This window comes from Hippoglossus stenolepis, chromosome 9 (assembly GCF_022539355.2).
Source record: "Hippoglossus stenolepis isolate QCI-W04-F060 chromosome 9, HSTE1.2, whole genome shotgun sequence".
NCBI lineage: Eukaryota > Metazoa > Chordata > Actinopteri > Pleuronectiformes > Pleuronectidae > Hippoglossus > Hippoglossus stenolepis.
In genome coordinates, this window is record NC_061491.1 from 16926962 (window position 1) to 16952374 (window position 25413).

The following is a 25413-nucleotide window of genomic DNA, read 5'->3' on the forward strand; positions in this document are numbered from 1 at the left end:
ATATACATCTGAGAAAAATATGTGAAATATGACAAGCAATTTTTTATTCTACATTTAGTCAGCCATTCCTTTCTGGCCGGAGAATGACACCAAGCGGCTGAAGATCAAAGTAGAAGGATGTTCATCGCCTCCTCGGACGATTGACTTCACACGACCAGAGAACTGTCTCCTGCTGCACCTGGAAAACGCTGTAAGTAGAAACGCACGTGCACAGGGATAATGTTCGTGTGTGCATCATGTTTTTTTTTTTTTATAGGATGTACTATTTTAAACAAAAAATTGTTCATGTATAATATTGCTTCCTGTTCTGTAGATGGGTGGGATCATTGTTGATGTGAACCTATCAGAACACGCGGCCATAATCCGCTTCTCAGAGTATCACGATGGCGCGGCCCCCTTCCTCATCATCAACCACACCACAGACCAGACTCTTCAGTTTTATCAGAGGTGAGTGAACAGCAAGGGGGACAGTCACAAGGAGCAGTAAGAGCAGTAGGGTCATAAATAGTTAGGGCGCACACCACATGCCCTGAGCAGTGAGTCCTCATTTGGATTCCGCGCAAGCTGAACCATTTGCTGCTGGTCATTTCCCAACTCTCTTCTCTTCACTGACCCTGTTTAATAAATGCACAAAAATACCCCAAAAATCATTGACGGATTGATAACATATACTTTATTTTGGTAAAGCTAAATAGATACAAAAACCATGGGAACGTTTGATATCGCCTTTGGTTGAAGTTAGTCTAATACATTCTTTGCATAACATTTCTTATTGCTTTATATCATCATTTTACCAGGTCTCTGCAGTGGACATTTTGTCTGTAAATGTGCTTTCAAAGTGGTCCAGGTTTCATTTGAACTGTGTTGTCAATGTGTCACACTCACGTTAAGATGAAGAAGAAAAGAAAATCTTTGAAAAATTAAAGTCTGATGTTTTGCTCACTGTGCTGCACCCATTCATTCAGTTTCTGTGAAATATTTTTTATTTGTTTTCGGCTCATTTTTTATTTCTTTTTCTTTTTTTTCTTTTTTACTTTTTTGTTTCTAAATGAAGTTTACTTGTCATATTATTCACTTTATTAACAGCATTTTAAAGTTTCCATTTTAGTGAGATATGTTTTGCATATTTGAAAATTACTCTTCTCTCTTGTTGCAGCAGCCTTTTCAGTTAAGAGCCAACCAACAGTGTTTGTTCTTGCCAATGGAGATTAATGTTTGTGTGTTGTTGGTCATGCAGCAACCTGGAAGAAACCCAGTGGGTGGCTGACGAGGTGCTAGATCTCTCCTTCTCAAGGGAGGAGGACAGGTAGAAAAAAGTGAAAGGGGGGAAAAACTCTTCTGACGCAATCTGAACTCAAGAGATAGGAAATAGGAAATAGGAATGCGAGGGGATAACGAAAGAGACGAGAAGTGTTGCACACATTTTTCATTTATTGCTGTTGCACTTTCTGAAGGTGCAGAATGATTTAAGTCTGTAATTGGAAGGATTTAGACTTCTAATTATAGGTTAAAGGTGGCAGCAGATTTTTACTGGAAGCAAAAAGTGAGACTGAAAATGATAGTAATTACAAATCAGAAAAAGAGGATAAGCCATACAAGTCACCAAAGAAATCAATCTATTAAATGTAGAGTAAAAGTAAAGAGATTAAAATACACAACAGTACATGAAGTTATTTAAAACAATGGATGAGCTTTTACAAAATGAGTGATGAAGCCGAGGATGACACCAGGTGGAAGAAGGAAGAGTAGCATGAAAAACGCTGCTCAACAGCAAGAGCACAGACACTCAGTGTAGCACATACACAGTGGATTCATTATTATTATTAAAAGGCTAATGTCACAGTCACTTGAGTGCAGAATGTGGTCACCAGAGCGCAGGTAAAGATAAGTAGAAGAAGACTGCTTCTGTTCTGATTGGGTTTTGTGTAATCTGCTCCTCGCCTTGCCAATGAGAAATAAATAGTGCGTCTGCCTCATTATAAATTATATCACATTATTTTGTGATGTCAATATTGCATTTTGATATGTTTGCACATTTGTTTTATTTATATGGTTTTTATTCGGATCTAAAATGTTTATGGATCATTGGAGTAGAAGACAAGGAGCAGGTTAGACATTTACTCATTTATTATTCTGTTCCTTCAGTCTCTTATCAAGTGTTCTTGTAGAAAGACTAGTTTTGAAAGCTGCTGACTGGATGGGATTCTGCCAAAGGAATTACAACTCCTGCTTCTTCCAGTAGTTCTGTGGTGTGGACTATTATTCTCCGATTTTCCATCTCCATCCATAGGTTACGGCTTCCTCCTCTCGTTGTGTATTTCATCCTCTCATTTCTGCTCTGTCTCGTCCGAAAAGTTCAGAAACTTTGTGAAGGTGCTTAATCCGACCTTATCTCCTCAGGAGAGGTATTGGGGACTTTTGGGTGTTTGGCCGTTGTGCTGTCATACTCTCTCATGTTTCCGTCTGTTCATGGAACTTGTTTGTGCGCTCTGTCAGACGGGTACTTTGGATTGGTTGGTTGTTGTGGTGGTAGATTCTCGGTGGCTGGGCTCTGTTCTACCTGTTTTACTGTTGACCTTTACCATTGTCAGCTTCTCATTATTTGCTCTCTGCCATTTCAAATCTGTGGAATATTTTTACAGTACTTTTTTACAACAATTGTTGCTGGTATTTCTTGTGTGTGTGTCTGGGTGGGTTTCGTGTGCATGCAGCTCTCAGAAAATGACAGAACAGGAGGAGCTGGAGCCTGGGAGAACTGTGCACTACACCTGGGCCGAACCCACCGGGTCCCGAGAGCTGTGCTGGAAGTGTGGCACCTACAGTGGGAAGCTGAAGAGTGAAGAGGTACAATACCTGAGCCACAATAATGTTTTTGCCGTAGTTACATTCAAGACGTATAAAAATAGTACATTGTCAAAACTAAAGCTGCTTTTGTCTCTGTCTGCAGGAATCAGTCAGCTTTTAGCGTTAAAACATTATGGTGATGTGATTGTAATCATATGAAGTATTTCTATCCAATTTTCTGACCAAGTGATAATCTTTTGCATAATAAAAACCATTCACACTTTCAGATTTAAACACACACTGAAAATGTGAATAACAGAGATGTTTGTTTAAACAGTGTTTGTTTTATTCTGTTTTTCTTGCTCCTGTAGGATCTGCGTGAGGACATGAACAACGACGGGAAACTGTTTGTGATGTCCTTCTATGAAGGTAAAGTACAAGAAGCTTGAAATTAGATTCCCAGGCCTCTTACATGCACTCTGTAAATTAGCTTTACACAATCGTATAATCATTTCAAACGATGTCAAAAATGCAGTTTATGACAGCAAGGATTTTCCTTTGAGAGAAATAAAGTGTTAAATCAGTATGGTTTGTGATTGTTTCCAAAGGTCTCCAGCGTGTTATGCTGTTCACGGAGGAACGACGCATCTTCAAGCTGCTCTGTGAGAGTGAGAAGGCGCAGCTGGCCGAACAGGAGATCATCCTGTCGCTGAAGAACATGGGCGTGTCTCTGGTCAACAACAGCAGCAGCCAGGAGGTCTCCTTTATTGGGATCACGAGGTAGAGATCCAGCAACATATGTACACATTCAAACATGTATAGACTGGATCATATAGGGCAGGTTTCATCTCATGACCATGGCTCACTACCATGCAAGTAAAAAGTGATGTTGTACAACGTTGTGGGTTTTGTAAATCACATGTCAACATGGCTTTCTGATTTTCCGTTGAAATTTCATCATCAGCCTAAATATTTAGATTGGAATTATAAATCTGTAAACTTTTTGGGGGTTTTTTTTCTGCTTGTGCAAAATACAGAATATACATTTTATTTTAATGTATACAGGAATAACAAAATTAAAATGAAAGGTCATATAATTTGAAGATCTGCTGATATCAGGGAAGGCTGTTGTGTGAAATGATTGTTGCAGTGGAATTTCATCATAGCAATAGAACTTATTACCTGTAGTTAACAAATATAATACTAACATTTTAAACATAGTAGGCTACTTGCATGATTTTTTGGCTCTTTCTTGTCTCTTGTCGTAGCTCTGACGTTGTGTGGGAGATGAAGCCAAAGAAAAAAAGTCGGTGGAAGACTCTAAGCACTAAAGAAGCTGAGATGTTGGAGAACAGATTCAAAATTTACATGGAATCTGCTCCTGTAGACCATGCCATCGTCGACCTGGAAAACAACTTCCAGGTTACTCCCGAAATACTCCATATCGAATATACCTGATTTGATGTTGTAAAAAAAAATAGATACAATTTGGACATTTTCTAAAAACAATTTCATGTAACCTGTGTAGGTTTGAATTTATAATGAAAATAGTATTTTGTTGCAGCCTAATGGTTAATGTTTGCGGTGTTTGTAACTTCCAGGTGTCCTTTACTCCCAATGGCATGGACATGCGGATGCTGCAGCCGTGTGACGCGCCCCTCAGGAGGCACTTCCTGCCTGGGGTGAAGGTGGAGTACAGCGTCTCGCCACGACAGAGCGCTTACCGAGTCCAAATCCACCGCATTCAGGTGAAGACGACGATAGTTTCTTTTTTTTGTCTTAAATTTATTTGTTACCTCCACTAAGATCCTACATATCATTGCCTGCTCTTCATTCCTTCCATACAACAGTTTTACATGTGCGTCCTTTCCTCGTACAGATTCAGAATCAGCTGCCAGGAGCCATCTTCCCCTACGTTTTCTACCCTGTAAAGCTGCCGAAGTCTATCACCATGGACGCAGGTCTGTTAATCCGTCTTGTATGTTTAATTGGGATTACATGTGCTTCAGTGTTTTTGTCTGTACTGTGATTTTATTTTTATTTTTTCTTACAGAGCCCAAACCTCTGACTGATATCAGCATTGTGACCAGAACAGCAGGTCACTCTGACATCTCTCGCATCAAGTAAAAGTTTACACCTTGATTCTTTTCTCATCCCTCCTCATGATGCACTTTTTCTTATTTTTGTTTCCATGTTAAGCTGCTTTTCTATGTTTCATTCAGTTTTAGCAGGAAAGACAAAATCTCTCTTCCTGAATTAAAGGTCCAGTGTGTAAGATTTACATGAAAGGGATCTATTGGCAGAAATTTAATATTAAATAATCTTAGTGATGTTTTCACTAGTGTGTTTCATCTAAATTGTATGAATTGTTGTTTTCTTTACCCTAGAATGGGCCCTTTATATTTAAATGCTTTATATTTACATCAGGAGAGGGTCCTCTCTACAGAGGCCGCCATGTTTTTCACAGTCGTCCAAACTGGACAAACTAAACACCTTTTGAGTTTCTATGACAACTGAAGGATACCACAGGTTCTCTTTCATGTTTAGAAGGGGAGGGGGACGTGAGGGGTATTCAGCTGCAACATTGAATCTTTAATTTAATATGAAAAGCTTTAATGTTTTCTCAGTTTGGCTCCTAAGTGCTGATTCAAGTGTCTGTTCGCCACAGGTATTTCAAGGTGCTGATTCAAGAGATGGATCTGAAGCTCGATCTGGGCTTCCTGTATGCCATCCTGGACATGTTCACCCCGGAGGACGCCAGCACCATGACCTTACAACAAGAGGTCAGATACACACATTCACACCCTCAGAGTTACCGTAGCTTTGGTGTTTGGTTCAGATTCATGATCCCGTTTATTTTTGCTTGTTTTATTCCTCCAGGTGGAGCTGTTTGAGAAGGACATAGAGTATATCAAGACAGAGCTGAACCATGTGTCTGCTGCTGACACTTCTGCCATCAGCCTCTACGAGTACTTCCACATTTCCCCCATCAAGGTATGTGCCTTCTCTCAAAAGAAAAACAAATTAAAGCATGGATAAAACAACATAATAATCTATTTTTAAGACACGGGTACAGGGTATATATGAGTCATGATTACTGATGTGTTTGTGTTTGCAGCTGCACCTGAGTATCTCTCTGAGCACAGGAGGAGACGACGGGATGAAGTTGAAGAGAGATACAGAAATCATCCCCGTCCAGTCCCTCAACCTGCTGCTGAAGAGCATCGGAGCAACGCTCACAGACGTGCAAGATGTGGTCTTCAAGTATGAACGCACTCGAAGGCCCAGTAGACAACTCGTGAATTGTGCACAGTGGTGTTTGTTTATTTTTGTGTGATCGCTGTGGGTGGAGTATGGTGCTACTCGACTGATTTATGTCATTTATTTCAGGCTGGCCTTCTTTGAGTTGACCTTCCAGTTTTGCACCACTCAGCAGCTACAGTGGGAGGTCATCAGGCATTATTCCAAGCAGGTAACACACACAGACACACATGCAAGATTTTTTTTTGAAGCTGTACAGTGTAAAAAACACAGCAAACCAGGCGCTGACTCGCAGGTTTCTATTTACTGTATTTCAGGCTATTAAACAGATGTATGTGTTAGTGCTGGGCCTGGATGTGCTTGGAAACCCCTTTGGACTGATCAGAGGACTGTCAGAGGGAGTGGAGGCCTTCTTCTACGAGCCCTATCAGGTAATAATGTGATGCAACAGCAGACCATCAGTAAAATGTTATATCAGTGTTGGATTTATACATCATAATAAAACCTTCAGCACATTCCGGAATCTAAAGTGTGTGAGCAGCTATTGAAAGCCTATTGAATGTTTTGTCTGGGGTTTTCCAGGGAGCCATCCAGGGGCCAGAAGAGTTTGTTGAAGGAATGGCTCTTGGGGTGAAGGCTCTGGTGGGAGGAGCCGTAGGTAAGCACCAAATTAATCTATATATTATATGTCTGTTCAATAGAACGTGATCCAATTTAGTAGAATATAGAATTGGGTAGAATAGGTTCTATTCTATTATAATCTATTCTTATATACAGTACAAAGTCAAATGGAATAAAGTGAGACATAGTGACAGTTCTCCAGCAAAAAAACAACTAGCCATTTCATACAGTATAGTAACTTGTACCCATTCATATCTGCCGTGCAGGGGGTATAGCAGGAGCGGCCTCCAGGATAACAGGTGCCATGGCAAAGGGCGTCGCCGCCATAACGATGGATGAGGACTACCAGCAGAAGAGACGAGAAGCTATGAACAAACAACCCAGTGGCCTGAGAGAAGGGCTGACCCGGGGTGGAAAAGGACTGGTGTCTGTATGTACAATGTTTTTATTGTTTGTAAAAAAAAAAATTGCATATCAACAAAAAAGACCCACCCTTGACACTGGCTGCTGAAATTGTGAAATTATAATTATTTATATTAGCGATCCTGTAATTTAGCCTGAAACTGACCACGGAGGATTTTGCCATAATAAGTGCTTTGAAACTATTTGGTAAAGTTGATTTTTTTCATTTCAGGGGTTTGTGAGTGGGATCACAGGGATCGTTACCAAACCAATTAAAGGTATGTTGACCTTTGACCAAATGAATATCGTAAAATAAAGAAATCACATGCTATAAAATATTATAGAAGATTAGATAAATGCTTTACGACTACTAGTATCCATATTAATTTCCATGAGTGTGATGATGATGATGATGATGATGATGATGATGATGATGATGTGCAGGAGCTCAGAAGGAGGGTGCAGCCGGCTTCTTTAAAGGTGTTGGGAAAGGTCTGGTCGGTGCAGTAGCCAGACCCACAGGAGGCATTATCGACATGGCCAGCAGCACGTTTCAAGGGATCAAGAGGTATGGTTGTTTCTGTGTGTGCAGTGTGTACTCCCACGTGTGTGTGTGTGTGTGTGTGTGTGTGTGTGTGTGTGTGTGTGTGTGGGTTGATATGTTTAGAAGAATTTAGAACATGCATTTAGGGACATGGTGAAGAAACTTTATATGTGTGTTTGCATGTACTGTGTTTAATTTGGATGCTGGTGTGCTTTAGTCAACCTGTGTCTATGTATGTAGGCATCCCTGTCTTCTGAGTGCACGCATGAGGATCTTTGTGACATCTCTGCATCTTGTCGTGTTTTTAGGGCGGCAGAGACTTCACAAGACATTCAGTCTCTGCGTCCACCTCGCTTCATCCACGAAGATGGTGTCATACGCCCATATAAGGAGAGGGAAGGCCTCGGCAGTCAGATGCTCCAGGTAAGACGGAAATCTCTTCATCACCAGCTCTCCATAGTCGGACTCAGGCAACAAGAGTCGGTCATTAGTTTGTATTTTAACTGAGATGAGAAAGATTTTGATTCAGGACTTGCTGCATTGCAACTGAATTTATCATTATTTATTATGTATTTATTATTTCTGTGACAACAAGGACACCAATCCATATGGGACCGTGCTCATGTTTGCTGCTGGAGTTCTGTGTTCAGCTTTTAATTTTGTATTTCTTTTAAACCATCCTCCCTTCGGCCTGCTTTATTTTAATTATCCTTAAGTGTTGTACTTGCTTAAGAGATTTAATCGTCCTGTTAACATCACTAGAGAGCCAGTCAGCTCACTTTTCTGTGATAAATACACTCCTGTGGGTGTTTGCATTATACGAAAGTGAAATTACACATTTGCAACTAAAGCGAGTAAGCGAAAGTAGAGAGAAATGTGATAACTCAGTCAGTTCCAAAGCAAAGTTTTCTGAGTTACTTTGTGTTTTCACTCATTCAAAGGAAGAAACATGTTGTGTATTTAACTGCAGCAGATGTACTGTGCTGTGCCACCTCACTGTGTTCCTCTGTTGATCGTTGATTTTTTTGCGTATTGAGCTTCATCTGGATGAAAGTGTTGTCCTCAAGGTTTTAGAGGGAAGAATTAATATCATGCTGTTGATTAGCACTTTAACCTGAGTGTGTTTCAAAGCCAGTTCCATGAGTCTCCCTGTAGATTTTAGTGAAGTGTTTTGATGCTGCTTCATTTAAACGACAAGCTTTAAGCTGTGGGTCACTTTGTTGTGCTGACGTTGTCTAACAGTTATGCTGGATGGAGTGGGTTGAAGTGTCTGCATTCGAGTCTCAGGTCAGAGCTTTAGTATTTAGATAGTAGTTGGGACTCAGTGTGTAGGATTCTGCCTTAAATTTACGGATATGTGACAAATTTAAGTCCTACAGCCATTAGGAGATGAGCTATCCTGGCAGTTTTTTTATTTACACATTACAACAATATTTACTTCCTGTTTGGTCTCTTTTACTCAGAACAACATGGTGTAAATAACCAGACAATTAATTTACATAACGCAAAGTTTGGAGCAACAGCTTCATTGCTCCTTTGTAAGAAATCTCTACCAGAGAGATTCTGCAAAAACTGATTCACTTCATTTGTCATGTTTCTCCTCATTTTACTTTTTTTCTTTTACTCTCTTATTTGTCACTCATCTGTATCAACAGCTTCAGACCGTGTGTGTCTCTTTCAATGTGTTAGTAACTCATTGTTCTTCTCCCGCTAAATAACAACAGATCCCAGTGAAAGCCCCAGTTTGTGCCTAGTTTTGTGTTCCTGTTGTAGCTGTTGTTTGAAATCTTCTACAAATACATTGTGGCTGAAAATAATCGACTTTATTCTACGTGTAGGAAACTCCTGAAAGCAAAGCGAACATAACTGTGCTTAATCCAACAAGATAAAGGAAAAATAACAGAAATATAGCAGAATATTCTCTAAGAGATACAAGGACAAACATCCTCTCACTTTGGTCTCAGTGTCTTCAATTGACACAGTGGAGCATAAAAGTTCATTATTTTAGTTCCTGCAGCGCTTTACATTTTATTATTTAACCACTACATTAGCGTGTGAAGCTTCATCCCATTTATAGGCCCATTTACATTTTTACAAAGCGTATGAGTGTCTCGAAGAGCTTTTAAAACATTGTTCAATGGAGCAAGTTGAGATCAGATGTGTCACAGTTAATTATTATTAACAGATGTCTTGTAAACCTTAAACCTGTAGCCGTGCGTGAGGAGATTTGAAGCAGTAAGCTGTGGTAACTTTGGGGAAAATAAAAGAATGAACAGTATTAACATCCGTCCTCAGTGATCCGGTCACTATTCAGCTGATGTCCTCTTACGTGCTACAGTTTCATTAGGAATCAAATGTATTTTCAGTTCCCATACAGTGATTGTGTCACACACACACACACACCCACACTGTAAACTCAAGACTGGGTGAAAACAACCTAATTTGGTGTTTCTCAGGACGAACGTTAGAAACAATCTGAACAGGGCCAGAGAGACGGTGGAGATGATCCTTACAGTCCAGTCGTGTCCTCGTAGAAACAGGCTGCGTCTCTCTCTGCTCTGACCCTGCCTCTTCTCTCTTGTCGTGTCCACAGATGAGATTGGTCTACACTGAATGGAGTAGAAGTGGCTCAGAGGATGAGAGTGATGAGGAAATAGACTAGAAGCTAGTAGTGACAGCTGTAGTGTGTAGTCGGTGCTGCAGTTTGTTTTCTGCAGCACCGACTTTTGTACATTTAAACTAGAGAAAGGCCTTTGAGTAGTTTAAAAAGTGTGTTTCATTTATATTTGTAGTTTTCTTTATTTTTGTGTTTTCTTTATTTTTTCTCTGTCATTACCTTAGATTTTTTCCCCCTATCATTTCCAACAAAAGAAACCTTGTCATTGTTTGTTTGTCGTCCATTATTTCCTCATTATTATTCTTTTTTTTTCAAGTGTCTGTTTTCTTTTTAAAATATTTGTTTCCTTTCATTTCATTTCATTGCATTTTTGTTCTTAATAAAAAGTTTTTAAACCTCCAACTTCCATTTGTTTCATGCCATCTTTCCTCACCACCCCTCAACATTTTTCACTTCCATTCGAGTTACGTTTTACACGGAGGATCATGAGTAGCTTACGCTTATTTCCAGTAAGAATGTTGAAGCGTACAACTTGGTATAGACATATTTTAGTTTCTTTCTGGGTTGTAGTCTTTCCTCATGTTTTTTGTTTATCCTCTTTCTGTCTTCTTTCAGAAAATTGAGAATGGACGTTTTGCCAAGTACCGATACTTTGCTCATGCCAAGGTCAATGATTGTGATCTCCTCATGATCACCAAGAGGTGAGGTTTATTCATCATCTGAAGAGAACATTTTACTGTTTTATTGTTGAAAGGTTATTGCTAAAATGGACATTTTATCATGTCTTTGCTCTTTATTAAAAGTTGTTAAATCAGTATCCATACCAGTGATGGGAGTCCTGTGCATTTAACCCCACTGGATGGTGTTGAATAGCTTACACTTAATCTTTTATCCCATTTTAACTTTGTGATTTTTGCTGCAGGGGAATATTCTTTGTGACCAAAGGCACATTCGGTCAGCTGACCTGTGAATGGCAGTATCTGTTTGAAGAGTTCACCAAGGACCCGACGATTGTTGAGGACCGACGACTACGCATTGAGGCCAAGGTATAAAAAGTTAAATCCAAATCAGAAGCTTTTTACCCTGAGGAGTGTTTTCATGCCTCTGCGCCAGCGACAGCCAGGTGGTGGACATATCATGTTTTCCGGGTTGTCCGTCTTCAAATGTGGTACAAATGTTGACTTGGACTCAGAGTATTAGATTTCAGAGGTCAAAGGTCACAGTAAACTCTTTAATACCACAGATTATTAACAGTAATTCAACAGATGGTTCCTTGTTTTCTGTTCTGCAGGAGAGAGTAAAATCCGTCTTCCATGCCAAAGAGTTTGGGAAGATCATAAACTTCAGAACTCCTGAGATAGCCACGGTGAGTTCAGGATTTTGACTCTAACATGCTCCTATTTGCGTCTTTAAGATGCATCCCAGTTTTCCTTATAACGTAACTTTGATTCTTTTTTTTATTTCAGTGGGTTCTAACCAAACTGGAGGACGCACGAGACAGTTTACCCAAATACTGAATCATCGAGAGGGGAGCGAAACAATGAAAATGAAAAGAAAGAAAACGTATATACGGACTCAGTCTGTGTGTGTCAGTGCCTTGGTTCTTAACTGCATGCTCGTTTTGTTTACCTCCATGTGTGAGCAGTGCTAAAAAAACACACAAACCACGTTGTATGTTGACTGTTGGTGTGTGTTGGGCTTGAGAGACTGAGGGAGTAGTTGGTTTGTGCATGCCAACGGTAGTGCTGCAAATGAACAGCATTCATTCACCACAGATGCGCGGTCCATGCTCTACTTGCACTTGTTCATTTGCGCACACATCTAGGGATATCTAATTAATTATTTTATTAAAACTACTGCTTGAGTCTTGAGTTTACCTGGTTCAGTCTGCTGGTGACATTTGGATTTCCAGTTCTCCATAGCCCTTCTTGCCAAACTCAAATCCTCACTAAGTTACTTATTTCATCTGCTTTCACTGAACATATTTCAAGTTGTATTTCACTGTGGAAATGTGACACTGCTATAACGAGCAGGCCCGGATCTAGACCGCTCAGATCAGGTGGGCAATTGGAAATTTCCCCCTGCATACTTCTAGATCCGGGCCCGATGACAAGCGTTAGAAAACAGCTCAAATGATAGTAAGGCCAAATAATCTATAATTGTTGTAGCACATTTAATATGCACTGTTCATTTCACTGGATTATTCAAAAGGGAAGCTAATTTAAATTTTATTCATTCAAAATGTGCATCATGGAAATCTGTTTTCTTTTTATTTCTCAATATCGTTCCTCCTTTTTTATACATTTCTTCAAGATAAAGACTCTTCCGTGTGTGATTTAGAGACGCATGCTATTTTTATACTCACATGTATGAAGCTGCTGTGTATTGATTCTCGTATAATATTCTATCTGTATATAAACATCCTAACACAATAGTCTGTTTTATGGCATTGCAAATTGTAATTTTACGACTTTTATGTTTTTATACCACACGTATGCGATGTCAACTATGTGGAGGATTTAAAAAGAAATGGATGCTAGTTGTGATCAGCTGCTGTTTACGCTGACATATATTTTAAAGGTTTGCTTTTGGTTTCGGGTGCATCGCAGTTTAATACGACTAAATATTTCTCTTGCCAATAATTTTGTTATTTATGTTTCAGAGGATCAAAATGTTCACTGCAGTGACTTATCCCTTTTTCTTGCTTTTGTCCAAAAAATTAATAAAGTATGTGTTTTGAACTTCAAAGCTCTCTATCTTTTATTGCATGTACCCTGAAAATCTCAAACATGTAAGTTGCACGCTTTATTACATAAATATAATTGCTTGTTTTAAATTACGCTACATAAATATAATTTCTATCTCTCCTGAGACAAAACAGTTTTTTCAAAGCACAACTCCGATTATTTACATTTAAAACAAGATCAGCTCAGTGACTTTCTTGAGTAAATAAGCCAAAGAACAAACACGGGCCTAAGGAAAAAAATATTTCGACACAATATTAAAGCAGCACTATGTCACTTTTTACTGAGCAAGAGCGCCCCCTGCAGCCACACGTGATTCATTCTGTTGGGCTCAATGTCCAAAAGTGTTCTCGTGAAGAGAAAAAACCAAACATATCAATCTGTCGACTGGAGCTGAGTGGAAACACAACAGAACAGTTGTTATTACCCATGATTCAAACTCTCAAAAGTTTCCTCGCTGATTATTAGAGATTAAGGCATATTTTTTAAAGACTTTTAATTATTTTTTAACTTATAAACATTTCATTACTCTTGAACTTGTTGGGCCTGATTCTGACCGTTTAAGCTGCGACAATCAGTCTCACAGGAGATCGGAGCCGCTCGCTCATGCCACATAGAGCAAGAACAGACATTTAGGATGAGGAGTGGGAGTGAGTGTCACCATTCTCCCTTTTCTAAGTCAGTGAACCATCAAACTTATTTTGAAGCTGCTATTATGAGGCGAAAAACCTGCATAGTGTTGCTTTAGATCAAGGCTGAACTGTACTAACGCTCTCACTATATATCAATTAAAACACACTTTCTCTACACAGAAATTAAATCTAAGAAGTAACAAGTCATGATGTAACTTTCCACTAATTTTCACATTCTCACTTCTTCAGGAAACATATCACAGCAGATATACAGTAAAGGTTGGATATATCTGTTACAACATGTTCATATTCTCTTTGGCTGGATTTGGACATGAAAATAAAATCTTAAAATGAAAATGAATGAAAATATTTCATCCTAAATAGATGATCTTTTTGTTTTATGTAATTTTCTCTTATTCAGCCTCTCGTCATGTCTCTGTCCTCCTGAAGCCCTTCGTCTCCTCTGCTGCTCTCCTCTTCTTCCTCCTCCTCCTCCTCCTCCTCCTCTTTACACCAGGTTGAACTCCTTCAGGTTGTGTCTGAGGATGGTGTCTTTGACGGCGACGAAGACGAAGCGGATGTTTTCTGTGTCTGTGGCGCAGGTGAAGTGAGGGTACAGAGTCTTGTCCTTGTCCGGGTTTTGTTCTTGGTACATCTTCAGGATGAATTCCTGAGCTGCTCCAGGATCCTTCTGAGGTCCTGCAATTCAGGGGTCGACATTATTTCACTGTGGCGTCAGAAAATTCTACATATAAATGATTTGTATAATTAGATAAAGAAAAGGAAAACGATCCGGCCTGTTCTTTAGATATTTAAAACTATAATGAGAAACCAATACTGCCTGCGGGCAAATATTAGTACTCAGTGGGAATATTACTGGAGAGTGTGTCTCCAGACGGTAACATCTTTATTGATGTTTTAATGGACAACAGTAGGATTTCTCCCAATGCTGCTGATGGTGAATCTGACTGTGATCCTCCCTCATGCACCCACAAGTCACCCACTGGCTACAGCTTATCGTTGTTTCTCCTTGTGTCTGGTCTGTTTTTCAACATTTTATATGTCACCATTTACACTTGATGTACCACATATACCACAAGTTTATCACTGGGTCTGTGCACGATACCTCTGGCCTCTGCTTTTTGTGGCGATAACATACGTATGTAGGGTTCTTCATTATTTAAGAAATGCCCACACTAAGGCATTCGAATCAGGGTCTCACACAACCCTTAGTTAGATATCAATGTGTCTGAAACCAAAGAGATCATTTTGCACTTAACAAAATTCTAACACTTCAAGATGATTTTACACACAGTCTGACGAACCTGTGAATTCAGGGAAGTAAGTGCATAAGTTAGAGTGAATGATCTTCTCCTTCAGGATGTCAGTCTTGTTCAGGAAAAGTATGATGGAGGAGCGCTGGAACCACGGGTAGGTGATGATGGTTTTGAACAGGGCCTTGCTCTCCTCCATACGGTTCTGACAGAAAACATTTCAGAGCATAAAGAGGCAGGTAGTGACGACACATTTGAAAGGATCAGAAGTCTGGTGCACGATCGACCTGCTGCCGAACTGAACTCTCACCTCGTTGTCACACTCCACCAGGACCTGGTCGTACTCGCTGAGCGCCACCAGGAAGATGATGGAGGTGACGTTCTCAAAGCAGTGGATCCACTTCCTCCGCTCTGACCTCTGACCCCCCACATCCACCATCCTACCACAACAACAGCCACAGAACCACGTCACATCAGTTCCAATGTAAAACAATTGAGCTGTTACAGACAACGTTTTTATGTTGGGTCTTACCTGAAAATGACATTCTCCATGTCAAACGGGTATTCTATGATACCTGTGGTCGGCACTCGGACTCTGAGGATGTCCTGAAGGTCGGGCATATAGGTCGGCTGAGAAATTCGATCCAGGTCGGTGAGATAGCTGGAAAACATGCGCAGAATATAAGCAGCAGGAAAAATAAAAGAAGTGAAAAAAGAAACTGAATATTCTGGATTTTGTGGCTATTTGGACAGAAGATATTCTAACTCACAGAATTTAACAGAATATGAGCAACATGACTTCATTTATAACAAACACATGAAGCAGTTAGCTGAGGTCTATGAGTTAATAAGTTCTGCTTTCACATGTGAAATCATTAGAGACATAGAAGGGAAGTGAAAGAGAAAGTCCTTCACTACAACAGAGAACAAATATGACGTATTTCAGTTTAAACTGTATATCCAAACATAGCAACTAAAAAGTTGTTGTTATTTTCAGTGTAAAAAACAAAAACAGGTCCTTAATAATTTCTAATTGATAATTGATCATTTATAATTGATATTCCACTATCATTCACAGTTTCTCTTTGTATTTACAACAGGAGGCATTGAAACCCTATAATCAGGGTAACAGCGAGAAATGCAAAGAGGCCAATCCCCTTATATAAATAAATATATATATAAATATAAATAGTCTTAAATTTTAACTTTGCAGTAAATATATTGAAGTCGTCTTTAAGTGTCTTCAATGTTACTGTGACGACCCGTCCGGACTGAACTTTCACTTTCATTTTATTTTGTTTGTCACTAACTCTGTTCATGAACTCCAGCTTCACTTCCTGCCACAGCACTCAGAGCACCTGCCCTCACACTCACTTCCTGTAGGTTGTCTCTGTGCCGCATGTCGATCCTTCAGCAGTCGTTCCTCACAGTGCCTGTTTTTGTTTGTGCTCTCTAAGCTTCGCTGCCTTGTTTAACTCGTGTTTAGATTTAGTGATTTAGTGATCCATGCATTTTTCTAATCTTTCTGCTGCATTTTTATTTTTGAATGCATATATTTATTGTGCATTACTTCTTTCTTGTGTTCACACTTTGTACTTGAAGCATATCCTGTTAATTGAGACTGTCTTTAATATTTGTAGGCCTTGTTCTGTGCATTGCTTTGCATTACACAGTATGTGTGTCCCTGTTGATTTGTCTAGTTTCTATCAAATCTGTGATGACCATGTGGCAGAGCAGGAGAGAGCAGGATCAGTGAGTGGATGTTATCAGATAACTAACTGAATGTGTAACTCTCACTATTTGGTGGAGTCTGACAGCTGGTACTCTCTGCGGCGGTCGTAGCAATCCTGTATTCCTTTATCGGTCCACAGGTGCTTGATGGCCGTCGCCATGCTTTCACCCAAATCCTCCACCTTATCCACCTCCAACTCCAGGATGGCGTTTGCAGGGCCCTGTAAACACACACAGACGGACACAGAGACAAATAAGACAAATATACAATGGATTTCCCCAACTTCCAATTTGACAAAGGATCAAATATAAAGGAAAGACAAATATTAACCAAAGTAAACCAGGGCTTTTGAGTTAGCCTACCTTGTTCTGGGGATCAGCAAAGGATATATGGAGTGTCTCCATGGCTCGGATCATCGTCTGCATGGACGTGTAGATGTTCTGGTAGACCAGTTTGATGTAGTTCTTCTTGTCCTCAGCTGTGAATCCTCCTCCGTGTATAATCCTCATCTGTTTGATGAAGGTGCTCTTTCCACTCTCTCCAGTACCTGGTGGACACAGCAACCGTTAAATCCAATAACCTCTTTTTACATATGAGCACTTTTATCATAACATATCGTGTTCACAAGAATGGGACAGACAGACGAGCATAAAAAGTGAAACCAGCTATTATTCAGTTCAAGACAGAGATAATTCATTTACTGCTGAGAAGTACAAGAGATTCCATTTTTAATGTATTGATTTTTTATGTATAATTTACAAATGCAATCTATATTGAAGAACTGTATCAGGGTAAAGATGTAGCTTAATTCTGCTGCAATGTCAATATTCCGGTACAAGTACCTCAAAGTTGTGGCGAAAAGTGTAGATTGTGCAGTACTTGAATAAATGTATTCGTATTCCAGCACTCTTCAACATACGCTGTGATCTGACAGCTTCCCTACAAAAGTCCTCTGTCTGTCTCTGTGAAACTCGTTGCTCGGAGTCAAGCTGGAGTAAATACTAAACAACCTGTAACAACCATTGATTCGTTAGATAAACAGGCAAACTGAATGATTTGAATGTATATTTGACTGCCAAAAGGACGTCTGTGAACGTGTGGGTGCTGCAGGTGAGAGACGTCCTCTCCAGGTGCACTTTGACTTAAATCAAACTGAGATGAAAACATTTGATTCCAGAAGTTGAGAATAAAAGGAGTTAATAGGTAATAGATTACTGAAGGTGTTAAAAATAAATTGGGTGTATTGTAGATATGAAGCACCTCCTTGGCTATGTGGAAATAAACCAGTGCTTCACTTTAAGGGAGCTGGGAGTGACCACCACATCCACAACCACAGTAACTGACACTATAACAGGTTTATAACTAGGGTTTCAGCTTCAGCTGGAGCTTTTAGGGAAAGTGGTCTTAACACAAAATAGCATAATGCTGAGAGTGGATTAAAGTGCTGAGCAAATGTGTTAGGGCTCTGTAGAGAGAGAGAGAGAGAGAGAGAGAGAGAGAGAGAGAGAGAGAGAGAGAGAGAGATTTTTCGATACAAGCTTATAATAATAATAATAATAATAATAACAGAATATATAACTGTGTCATTAGCATAACAATGATATGTTACTTTATGTTTACTGAAGATATGACCTAAGGGCAGCATATAAATTGAGAATAACAAAGGACCCAGGATTGACCCTTGTGGAACACCATGACTGAATTGTGAAATTGAAGATACGACACTCTGTACAATCTTTACATTTCAATACTATCGATTCCAAATGCACTGATCCACATGTTCTACAACTGTTTTATAATCAGCTCTCTCTCTCTCTAAAGCCATTATCAGACATGACCCGTGAATCCAGCGGGGGATCCCATGCTGTGTTCTTACATCAAATTCTCCTGGATTTTATACATGGAGGTCAGGCAGATAAAGTCAAGCATAAACTGCAGAGCCTCTCACTCTGACATTTGCATTCACACACTTCCTCCTGAGAAACCGAGGATCTACAACATGTTAAGTGCGTGTCTGAAAGCAGGTTTACAAACCCACACACACACACAGAGTCTCAGAGTCTCTTACAGCATAAGCTCCTAATTTTCTCATTCAGATTAGATGACACTGAATCTTTTTGTTTAACAAATGTGAGTTTTTTAACAGTCCTGAATATTGGAAGTCGTCATGTTTGTTAATGTCATGACGACTTGTCTGCCATGAGCAGTGGCACCAGTTTTCTGGTTTCCTGGATGCTTTGCATGACTTCATGAAGTTCAAGAGTCTTTACATCTTCGTAAACAAGGCTTAGACAAATCGTCTGCATTTGAATGCACCTTGTTTACAAGTCAAGTTTCTTGGAGATGGGGTGGGGGTGGGGGTGATCATGCATGTCTGCTATGTTTTGCTTGTTCAGAGAGAGTTGGCTTCCAATAAACTCAGTGTTAATCTTAATCTTCAAAGTAATTGACTGATAACTTAATAGCTCTGTCAGTGAACCACCCTATAGATTACTGTATGCTTCATATTATATGACAGAATTTGTCCCAGGTGGGTACATATAAATATAATATCATAACCACAGAATGTTTATTTGCCTACATTTGTGTCTTTGTGCACATCTGAGTGTGTGTGTGTGTGTGTGTGTGTGTGTGTCTAAGTCGAACAATGTGGTGTTTTACTGTTTTGCTAGGTGTGTTCAGTACTGACCACAGATGTCACCACACATACCCCATTCATCCCCATTCACATTCAATACACACACACACACACACACACACACACACACACACACACACACACACACACACACACACACACACACACACACACACACACACACACACACACACACACACACACACACACACACACACACACACACACACACACACACACACACACACACACACACACACACACACACACACACACACACACACACACACACACGGATGACTCAGCGACATGACGTGATGTCGGCTGCTTGAATGAATGCAGAGTTTTTATCTCTGAGATAAGAACTACACACTCACATTTTTACACACAAATTATTTTCATGAATAAATTGTATTATTATTATTATTATAATTTACACTGTACGTATATATCAGTGTAGCTGTTTACCGTGATCTACGTTGGCAGACAATGTTATTCTGTGACAGTTTCACAAATATTTCATACATGTCATACAAGTTCCAGCAGAAGCATCAGGTGGTTTCAAAATAATAAACTATAAATAAACTTACATTTTATTTTTGAATACTGCCAGTTTCTCAGCAGTTTCAGATTATTTCTTTCTTCAAAACATAAACAGGAAATGAATCTCTTTTTCTAAATAGCAGCCATTCAATATGGCATCGTTATGTCTTCTTCAATTACTAAAACCAATAATTAACATTTTCTGTCCCTTAGCATGAATGAAAATATGTATTTCAGTTCTCTCCGTGTGTTTGGTGCTTGCCTGAGTCTAATTGTATTCATACTTAATGCTGATAACTACATATATGAAAATGCAGATGACTACATGGTTGATATTCTGTAAAAATGCTCAGAAAGTGCTTGTTTTTCCATATTGTCCATGACGTTCAGTCAAACTGCAGCTGAGCAAATGACTAATATTTGTATAATGTACCATCTACAGCTCAGGTTTCTTTCAAGTCTGAGACTGTGGTTCTCTCCGCAGACTCAACAGGGAAAAAGTGCCCCCCCATAGTTTCCTTACTTAATTAGAGAAAAACAAAATCCCTCCAAACTACTGTATCTCTGAACTACATCTTTAACCGCATCACACGTATTTAAGCTATGATCTGTGAGTAATGTAATATTTCTTCACTTCCAGTCACTGAGGCCCAGCTCACACTTTGGAAACCTGATGGTCCAGATCAGCGCTGACGTGTCCGTGTTGCCTAAAACCACTGAACCACTGAACCACTGAACCACTGAACCGCCGCTCTTCCTCTCTGGGGGTCTGACTGTGACCATTATAATGAAATCCACTGAGAGCTCTGAGTTACTCTGACTCATAAATGAACGCTAAAAAAAATGACTTGCTTATCTTACATGTAACTAGAGGGTAAGATTCAAGATACTCACTGTGTTATGTGGACAGAACTATTGCTAATCGCGGAGGCTCATCATTTTTTGGAAGTTACACTTTTTAATTCTTTGTGAGTGAGTTTTGAACACAGTCATCTTTTTTTTCTGGTGACCTGCTACTCCTGCTTTATTTCATCACACTTTACCAGAATCCACCTCATGATCTATATTCATTTCTGGCACCTTTTCAGATCCTGTCTATACAATGTGTTGGCCATCTACTTTACAGTCAGCAGGAAAATTAATTATCAGAACAAATTAAATTGGATTTAAAGTAAATGTTGCTTTAGCATTTATGGGCAGCAACCAGAAAAATCACCCTGTGGGAGAGCGGTGGAGGAAAAGCTACGGCTCTCGTCCTGCCCAGGGATGGTTTTGCATGATGTTTGCATGAGATGCGTGCAGCAGCTACTTCTGTCTGACCGAGGCCTCGACAGTGACTCATTTCTATGAAGTGCTCCCAAACGCCTGCATTTAAATGGGTGTGGCACCAAGCTCTGATAGACGCTCTCTTGATGCCATGTGGCAAAAACTCTGTTTCCTCTTTCAAGTGCTCCGCTCGTTGTTCCCAAAGCTACATTCGTTTTAAAGTAATCAATGAAGAGAGGGGAATTGGTTCAGTAATCCAAACAGAGCAGGCAGGTAACATTAAAACCTTTGGTGAAGAAACACCTGACATGGATTCAGAAGAGGCCGGGACTCAGCCACAATGATGTAGTAGACCTTTGCATTAGGTAATAGGCTACACTCAGCTAGTACTTTGACTTCAAATACTTTAAGTGAATTAAAAAGCAAGTATTGACTTACTTTTACTTAGGTAGAAAACTTAATGTGGTACTTTTACTTGACTAAAATATTTTTGTACTGTTACTGAAGTAAAATGTTTATTCTTCCGCCGCCACTGGTCAAAGATGTTTGATACAAGAAGGAACCCAGAATGACAGTGTGAACTGTGAAGTGCTTTGGATGGTCAATGTTCCTATGTATTCTATATAGAGCACTTTATATATATATATATATATATATATATATTATATAACGCCTGACCCTGCTGGAGGTCAGTGAGCTCAAGGAACTGAGCAGAGTTTCTATATCATCAGAATCTTCACATTTAAAAAAGACCAAACACCATGACACAGGACAAGGACAAATAAAATGACCCAATAGGATTAATGACCCTGTCTATCAATACTATTATAGTTTTCCTGATCCTGGCAAAACTCACATTAGGTTGGAGTCTATGACAACAGGGGACGAGAAAACGCCCGCAGACAACTTGCTCAAGGATGAAATGTTCAGTGCGTAAAATTGATGGCACGGCCGTGGAGCGCAGCAGCGCGCACACTCTGAATGTTTGTGGGAAGAAGCCAGTGCCAGTGCACCACAGCCGGAGACAAGACACGAGGGATGAGGAGGAAGGAAACGTCAAGAACAGTTAGATATGAAACTTGTGCGTCCTCACTATTCATGACATGTATGAGTATTGTAGCCATTCCGTTCCCTATAATAAAATACAGGAAATCGCCATGCTGCTGGGTGCTGCTCCACCTGCCATGATGTGTGTCCAGGTGTGGTCAGGAAGCAGTCATAGCAAATTGAAAGCTATTTTTGGAGCAGCATTACATTCAGTCACTGCCACTACACGGTGTAAACCCAAGTATCAACATAAAAGATAATTGAAAGATAATTTTTCGCACTAAAAGTTTCATCCCCAAGACCACGTCCTCATTTTCACCGGTGTCACTCACTTACTTTGGGATGAAACTCTTGGTGCGTAAAGATTGTGACATAAAAACGATCTTTCAAAACCAAAGATCCTATTATGGCACAATCTTTACGCACCAAGTTTCATTCATTAAGACCAAATCCCCATTTTCTCTAGTGTCCCTTACTTCCTTTTGGATATGTTTTGTGTGAGACTGACTCTTGGTGGTGTGACTGGTGCTCACCTAACAGCAGCAGCTTCAGCTCCCGGCGCGAGTCCTTCTTGTCTCTGCGCAGCTGCTTCTCGATCTCCTCGTTGATCCTCTGGTTCTCCTTATCGTCCGCCGACGCACAACATCCAGCCATCACTTCCCCCCAGAAACTGACCTGTCTGCTCTCCAATGATCCTCTGCTGTCACAATGAAAACAGGCGGCTTCTTCCCTCTCACACCTCACAAAGGACGAGGAAGAGGATGCAGATCATCTCTGAAATTAATTCCTTCTTTTTCCCACTCGAATCCCAATGAAAGGATGAGTTGAGTGAAGAAGAGGACGAGGAGGTGACTTTAAGGTTTTTAAATGACTAGTCAGTGGTTGAATCCTTGTAGAAGAGAACAACTTTTTCGGAACCAGAGCTGCGGTTGGTCTGAAGCTGGAGGTCACTTGTTGAACTTTATTCAGGCGACTCGTTAGGGCGTGGCAACAGTTGCAAATAGAAGCAGGGATAAAATGGGAAGTGAACATCAGCACGTGCACTGTGTTGTCTCTACGCAACAGGGACAAGATGAATACAGTGGTCAAATATGAATAGAGGAGTGTGGACACTTGGTTTCAACCAGAGAAAGCTGCGCAAATGTGCCAAGTAGAAAGAAGGAGCCAAAGGCGTCATGTATCTGAACTGGTAACATGGTTGACAGTTATTTGTCTTTATATGTTTTCATACCATCACGTCACACATGTTTTATAGTGACATCAGGGTGTGACACATCCTCTGACACTGCGCTGTCTCCTGGCGGCCACTAGGGGTCGTGAGGGTCAAACTTGAGTGAGTGAATATAGGTTGTTTCCTGGGCTCATGAGCAATTTAACATCTTCTGCACTTTTCAGTCATCTAGAGACCAGAAGCAAATTCCATGTAGTACCTGCAGAATTTATGAATGAGCATATCATCCAACAGTAAATGTGAATGCGTGTTCTCTAACCAGTCCTTAGAATAGCACTCTGCAGAGCACACATCTCCGTCAAGGCCCAACCGAATATTCTTTAGTGTTGTGTGTAACTGTGACAAAATAACCACAAGCAGTCTTGGTGCAGTTTTCTGTTTATCCACTCTTTTGTCCTGTGTTGAACACATTTCTCGACACATACAGAACATGTTTGATCAGGGAGGGAGGATGTGTCGGCTGCCGGATGAATTTCTCTGCTTTAGAATAAAACACCACAACTCTCATTTCAAATGAGGCTCTAATGATTCCTCAGTATCTTCTGTCCTGGGATCTCTTACACAGATCATTTAACACATGTACATGAATCCTTCAAGTATTTAAAACCAGTGATGCATTTTCTTGCCTTGATTTACTGTACCGTAAAAAGTTGTCTTATCTAATAACCACATAAACTTTATTTAGAATGTTAGGAGTTTTCAATCATGGAGTAAACAAAGCTATCTTCCTGTTTTTCCTTTTTTTTTTTACATCTTTTTTATAGGTTTTCTCTTGTTATTCTGTTTTAGTTTGTCTGTTTGCATGTAAATAATATGAATGTCCTTAAAGGGGAAAAATAACCTCTAAGGGGAAACTCCACCTCACATGTTGCAGAAGAATAGGCCGTTCAGTGAGCACGTGTGTCGAGCTCGTCCACCCGTTTCTCCTGTGATAGGCCCCGCTGTCGATCAGGGGTTAAAGTCACATCTTCATTTGCTTCAACTCCACTTTTAATTTAACTTGTCCAAGTGGCTGTCGTCCACCAAAACCAACCATCAGTGTGAAAGCACCAGCCAGCTGAAATATCTGAAAAACAACAGGAGCTCAGACTGAGGGCTGGTTACCTGCCAACGTGGCTGCTAGATGCCAAACCAAAACCAAATATGACAGGAAAAAAACTCCACTCTGCAGGTGGCTGCTGTTGGATTTAGAGGCCTCGTCGTAACACTGTGCAAAACACATTCCGACCTGGCTGCAGGAGCACTGCTGCTTAATCAATCAATGCATTATGGATGTGAAGATGTGAATCTAATATTATGTGTTCTGATTACAGCTCACTCACTATGTGCTTATAACGTCCTGTAATTATGTCGAATTAGCTACATGAGCTACGCTTCAAAGCTGCGAGCACAAAGAGAGACCACCTGACCCCGAAACCCCAAAAAATCCTCCAGCTGCATGATGGGACAATATCGGCCACATCAGCTTTCACTTCTCGTGAAAAACGCAGGTACCTTGCATTGGACATCAGAGGCACAGCTTATTCAATAAGGCAATTTATCTACAGGTGAACTATCGTGTGTCTTCTCCTTTGTTGTTGTCGAGCTAAGTCTAAACTAATGCTGTACATCCTCATGAGGTGTTGGCAGATGAGATGGAAGTGAAGTAAAAAAAAGAAACAAATTAAATGAATCGTCTTAATTATGTTAAGTGTTGGTGTACACTGGTCAGTGACCCTGATAGACTCTACAGAGGTTCATTAGAGGGGGTGTAAGGGGTGATGGTGTTTCCATATTACAACAATAAGATAATTACATCTTTCTTAAAAAGATTTTTATCAAATCTGAGCCAAAGCAACACTTTCCCTGCTGGCCACCCACCTTTGTTAAGTAAAACAGGCCTTTAAAAAAGGAAGGTGGTGGGGGCTGAGTGTTCACGATAACACTGTTTGGGGATCGACTAATAAATCTCAAAGTTAATCGGTACTTGATGAGCTACGTGATGAAGTTAAGAGAAAATAAAAATAAAAAGATTAAAAGGAAAATCAATGTGATTGGATCACACCTATGTTACAAGTGCTCTGTTCCTGAAGCCACT

General features: G+C 40.1%; 2 protein-coding genes across 5 annotated transcripts in view; one reads left to right on the plus strand and one right to left on the minus strand.

The window, feature by feature from the left end:
• vps13a (vacuolar protein sorting 13 homolog A) overlaps positions 1 to 12977 on the plus strand; it is a 36238-nt gene extending 23261 nt beyond the window's left edge. Inside the window, exons 53-76 of one of the 4 annotated variants that reach the window (XM_035165402.2) lie at positions 59 to 190; positions 314 to 447; positions 1238 to 1306; positions 2712 to 2844; positions 3156 to 3213; positions 3393 to 3564; positions 4053 to 4206; positions 4386 to 4532; positions 4664 to 4745; positions 4838 to 4907; positions 5453 to 5567; positions 5665 to 5778; positions 5903 to 6048; positions 6175 to 6256; positions 6363 to 6476; positions 6628 to 6703; positions 6933 to 7096; positions 7301 to 7346; positions 7513 to 7636; positions 7921 to 8035; positions 10845 to 10930; positions 11152 to 11275; positions 11521 to 11595; positions 11696 to 12977. In XM_035165402.2, the coding sequence (XP_035021293.2) occupies positions 59 to 190; positions 314 to 447; positions 1238 to 1306; positions 2712 to 2844; positions 3156 to 3213; positions 3393 to 3564; positions 4053 to 4206; positions 4386 to 4532; positions 4664 to 4745; positions 4838 to 4907; positions 5453 to 5567; positions 5665 to 5778; positions 5903 to 6048; positions 6175 to 6256; positions 6363 to 6476; positions 6628 to 6703; positions 6933 to 7096; positions 7301 to 7346; positions 7513 to 7636; positions 7921 to 8035; positions 10845 to 10930; positions 11152 to 11275; positions 11521 to 11595; positions 11696 to 11746 (2583 nt within the window). In that variant the 3' untranslated portion in view covers positions 11747 to 12977. Of the gene's footprint in view, positions 1 to 58; positions 191 to 313; positions 448 to 1237; positions 1307 to 2711; positions 2845 to 3155; positions 3214 to 3392; positions 3565 to 4052; positions 4207 to 4385; positions 4533 to 4663; positions 4746 to 4837; positions 4908 to 5452; positions 5568 to 5664; positions 5779 to 5902; positions 6049 to 6174; positions 6257 to 6362; positions 6477 to 6627; positions 6704 to 6932; positions 7097 to 7300; positions 7347 to 7512; positions 7637 to 7920; positions 8036 to 8854; positions 8900 to 10205; positions 10805 to 10844; positions 10931 to 11151; positions 11276 to 11520; positions 11596 to 11695 lie in introns of those variants that run through there. The other 3 variants (XM_035165403.2, XM_035165404.2, XM_035165405.2) reach the window with 3 other exon arrangements.
• Positions 12964 to 23060, minus strand: gna14a (guanine nucleotide binding protein (G protein), alpha 14a). The gene is made up of 7 exons (XM_035165406.2): positions 22639 to 23060; positions 16974 to 17158; positions 16677 to 16831; positions 15412 to 15540; positions 15190 to 15319; positions 14931 to 15084; positions 12964 to 14304 (listed from the first exon to the last, which is right to left on the minus strand). Exons 1-7 carry the CDS (start codon positions 22757 to 22759, stop codon positions 14114 to 14116), a joined length of 1065 nt encoding a protein of 354 aa, XP_035021297.1. The 5' UTR covers positions 22760 to 23060; the 3' UTR covers positions 12964 to 14113.
• Between the last annotated feature and the right edge of the window lie 2353 nt (positions 23061 to 25413).

Excerpts from the sequence above, each read along its gene's own strand:
- gna14a (XM_035165406.2), bottom strand. The coding sequence starts at position 22,759 with ATGGCTGGATGTTGTGCGTCGGCGGACGATAAGGAGAACCAGAGGATC. Across the intron at positions 16,832-16,973 it reads TTGCTGATCCCCAGAACAAG|GGCCCTGCAAACGCCATCCT; the intron begins GTAGGCTAACTC and ends GTGTGTTTACAG. Across the intron at positions 15,320-15,411 it reads ATGGAGAATGTCATTTTCAG|GATGGTGGATGTGGGGGGTC; the intron begins GTAAGACCCAAC and ends TTGTTGTGGTAG.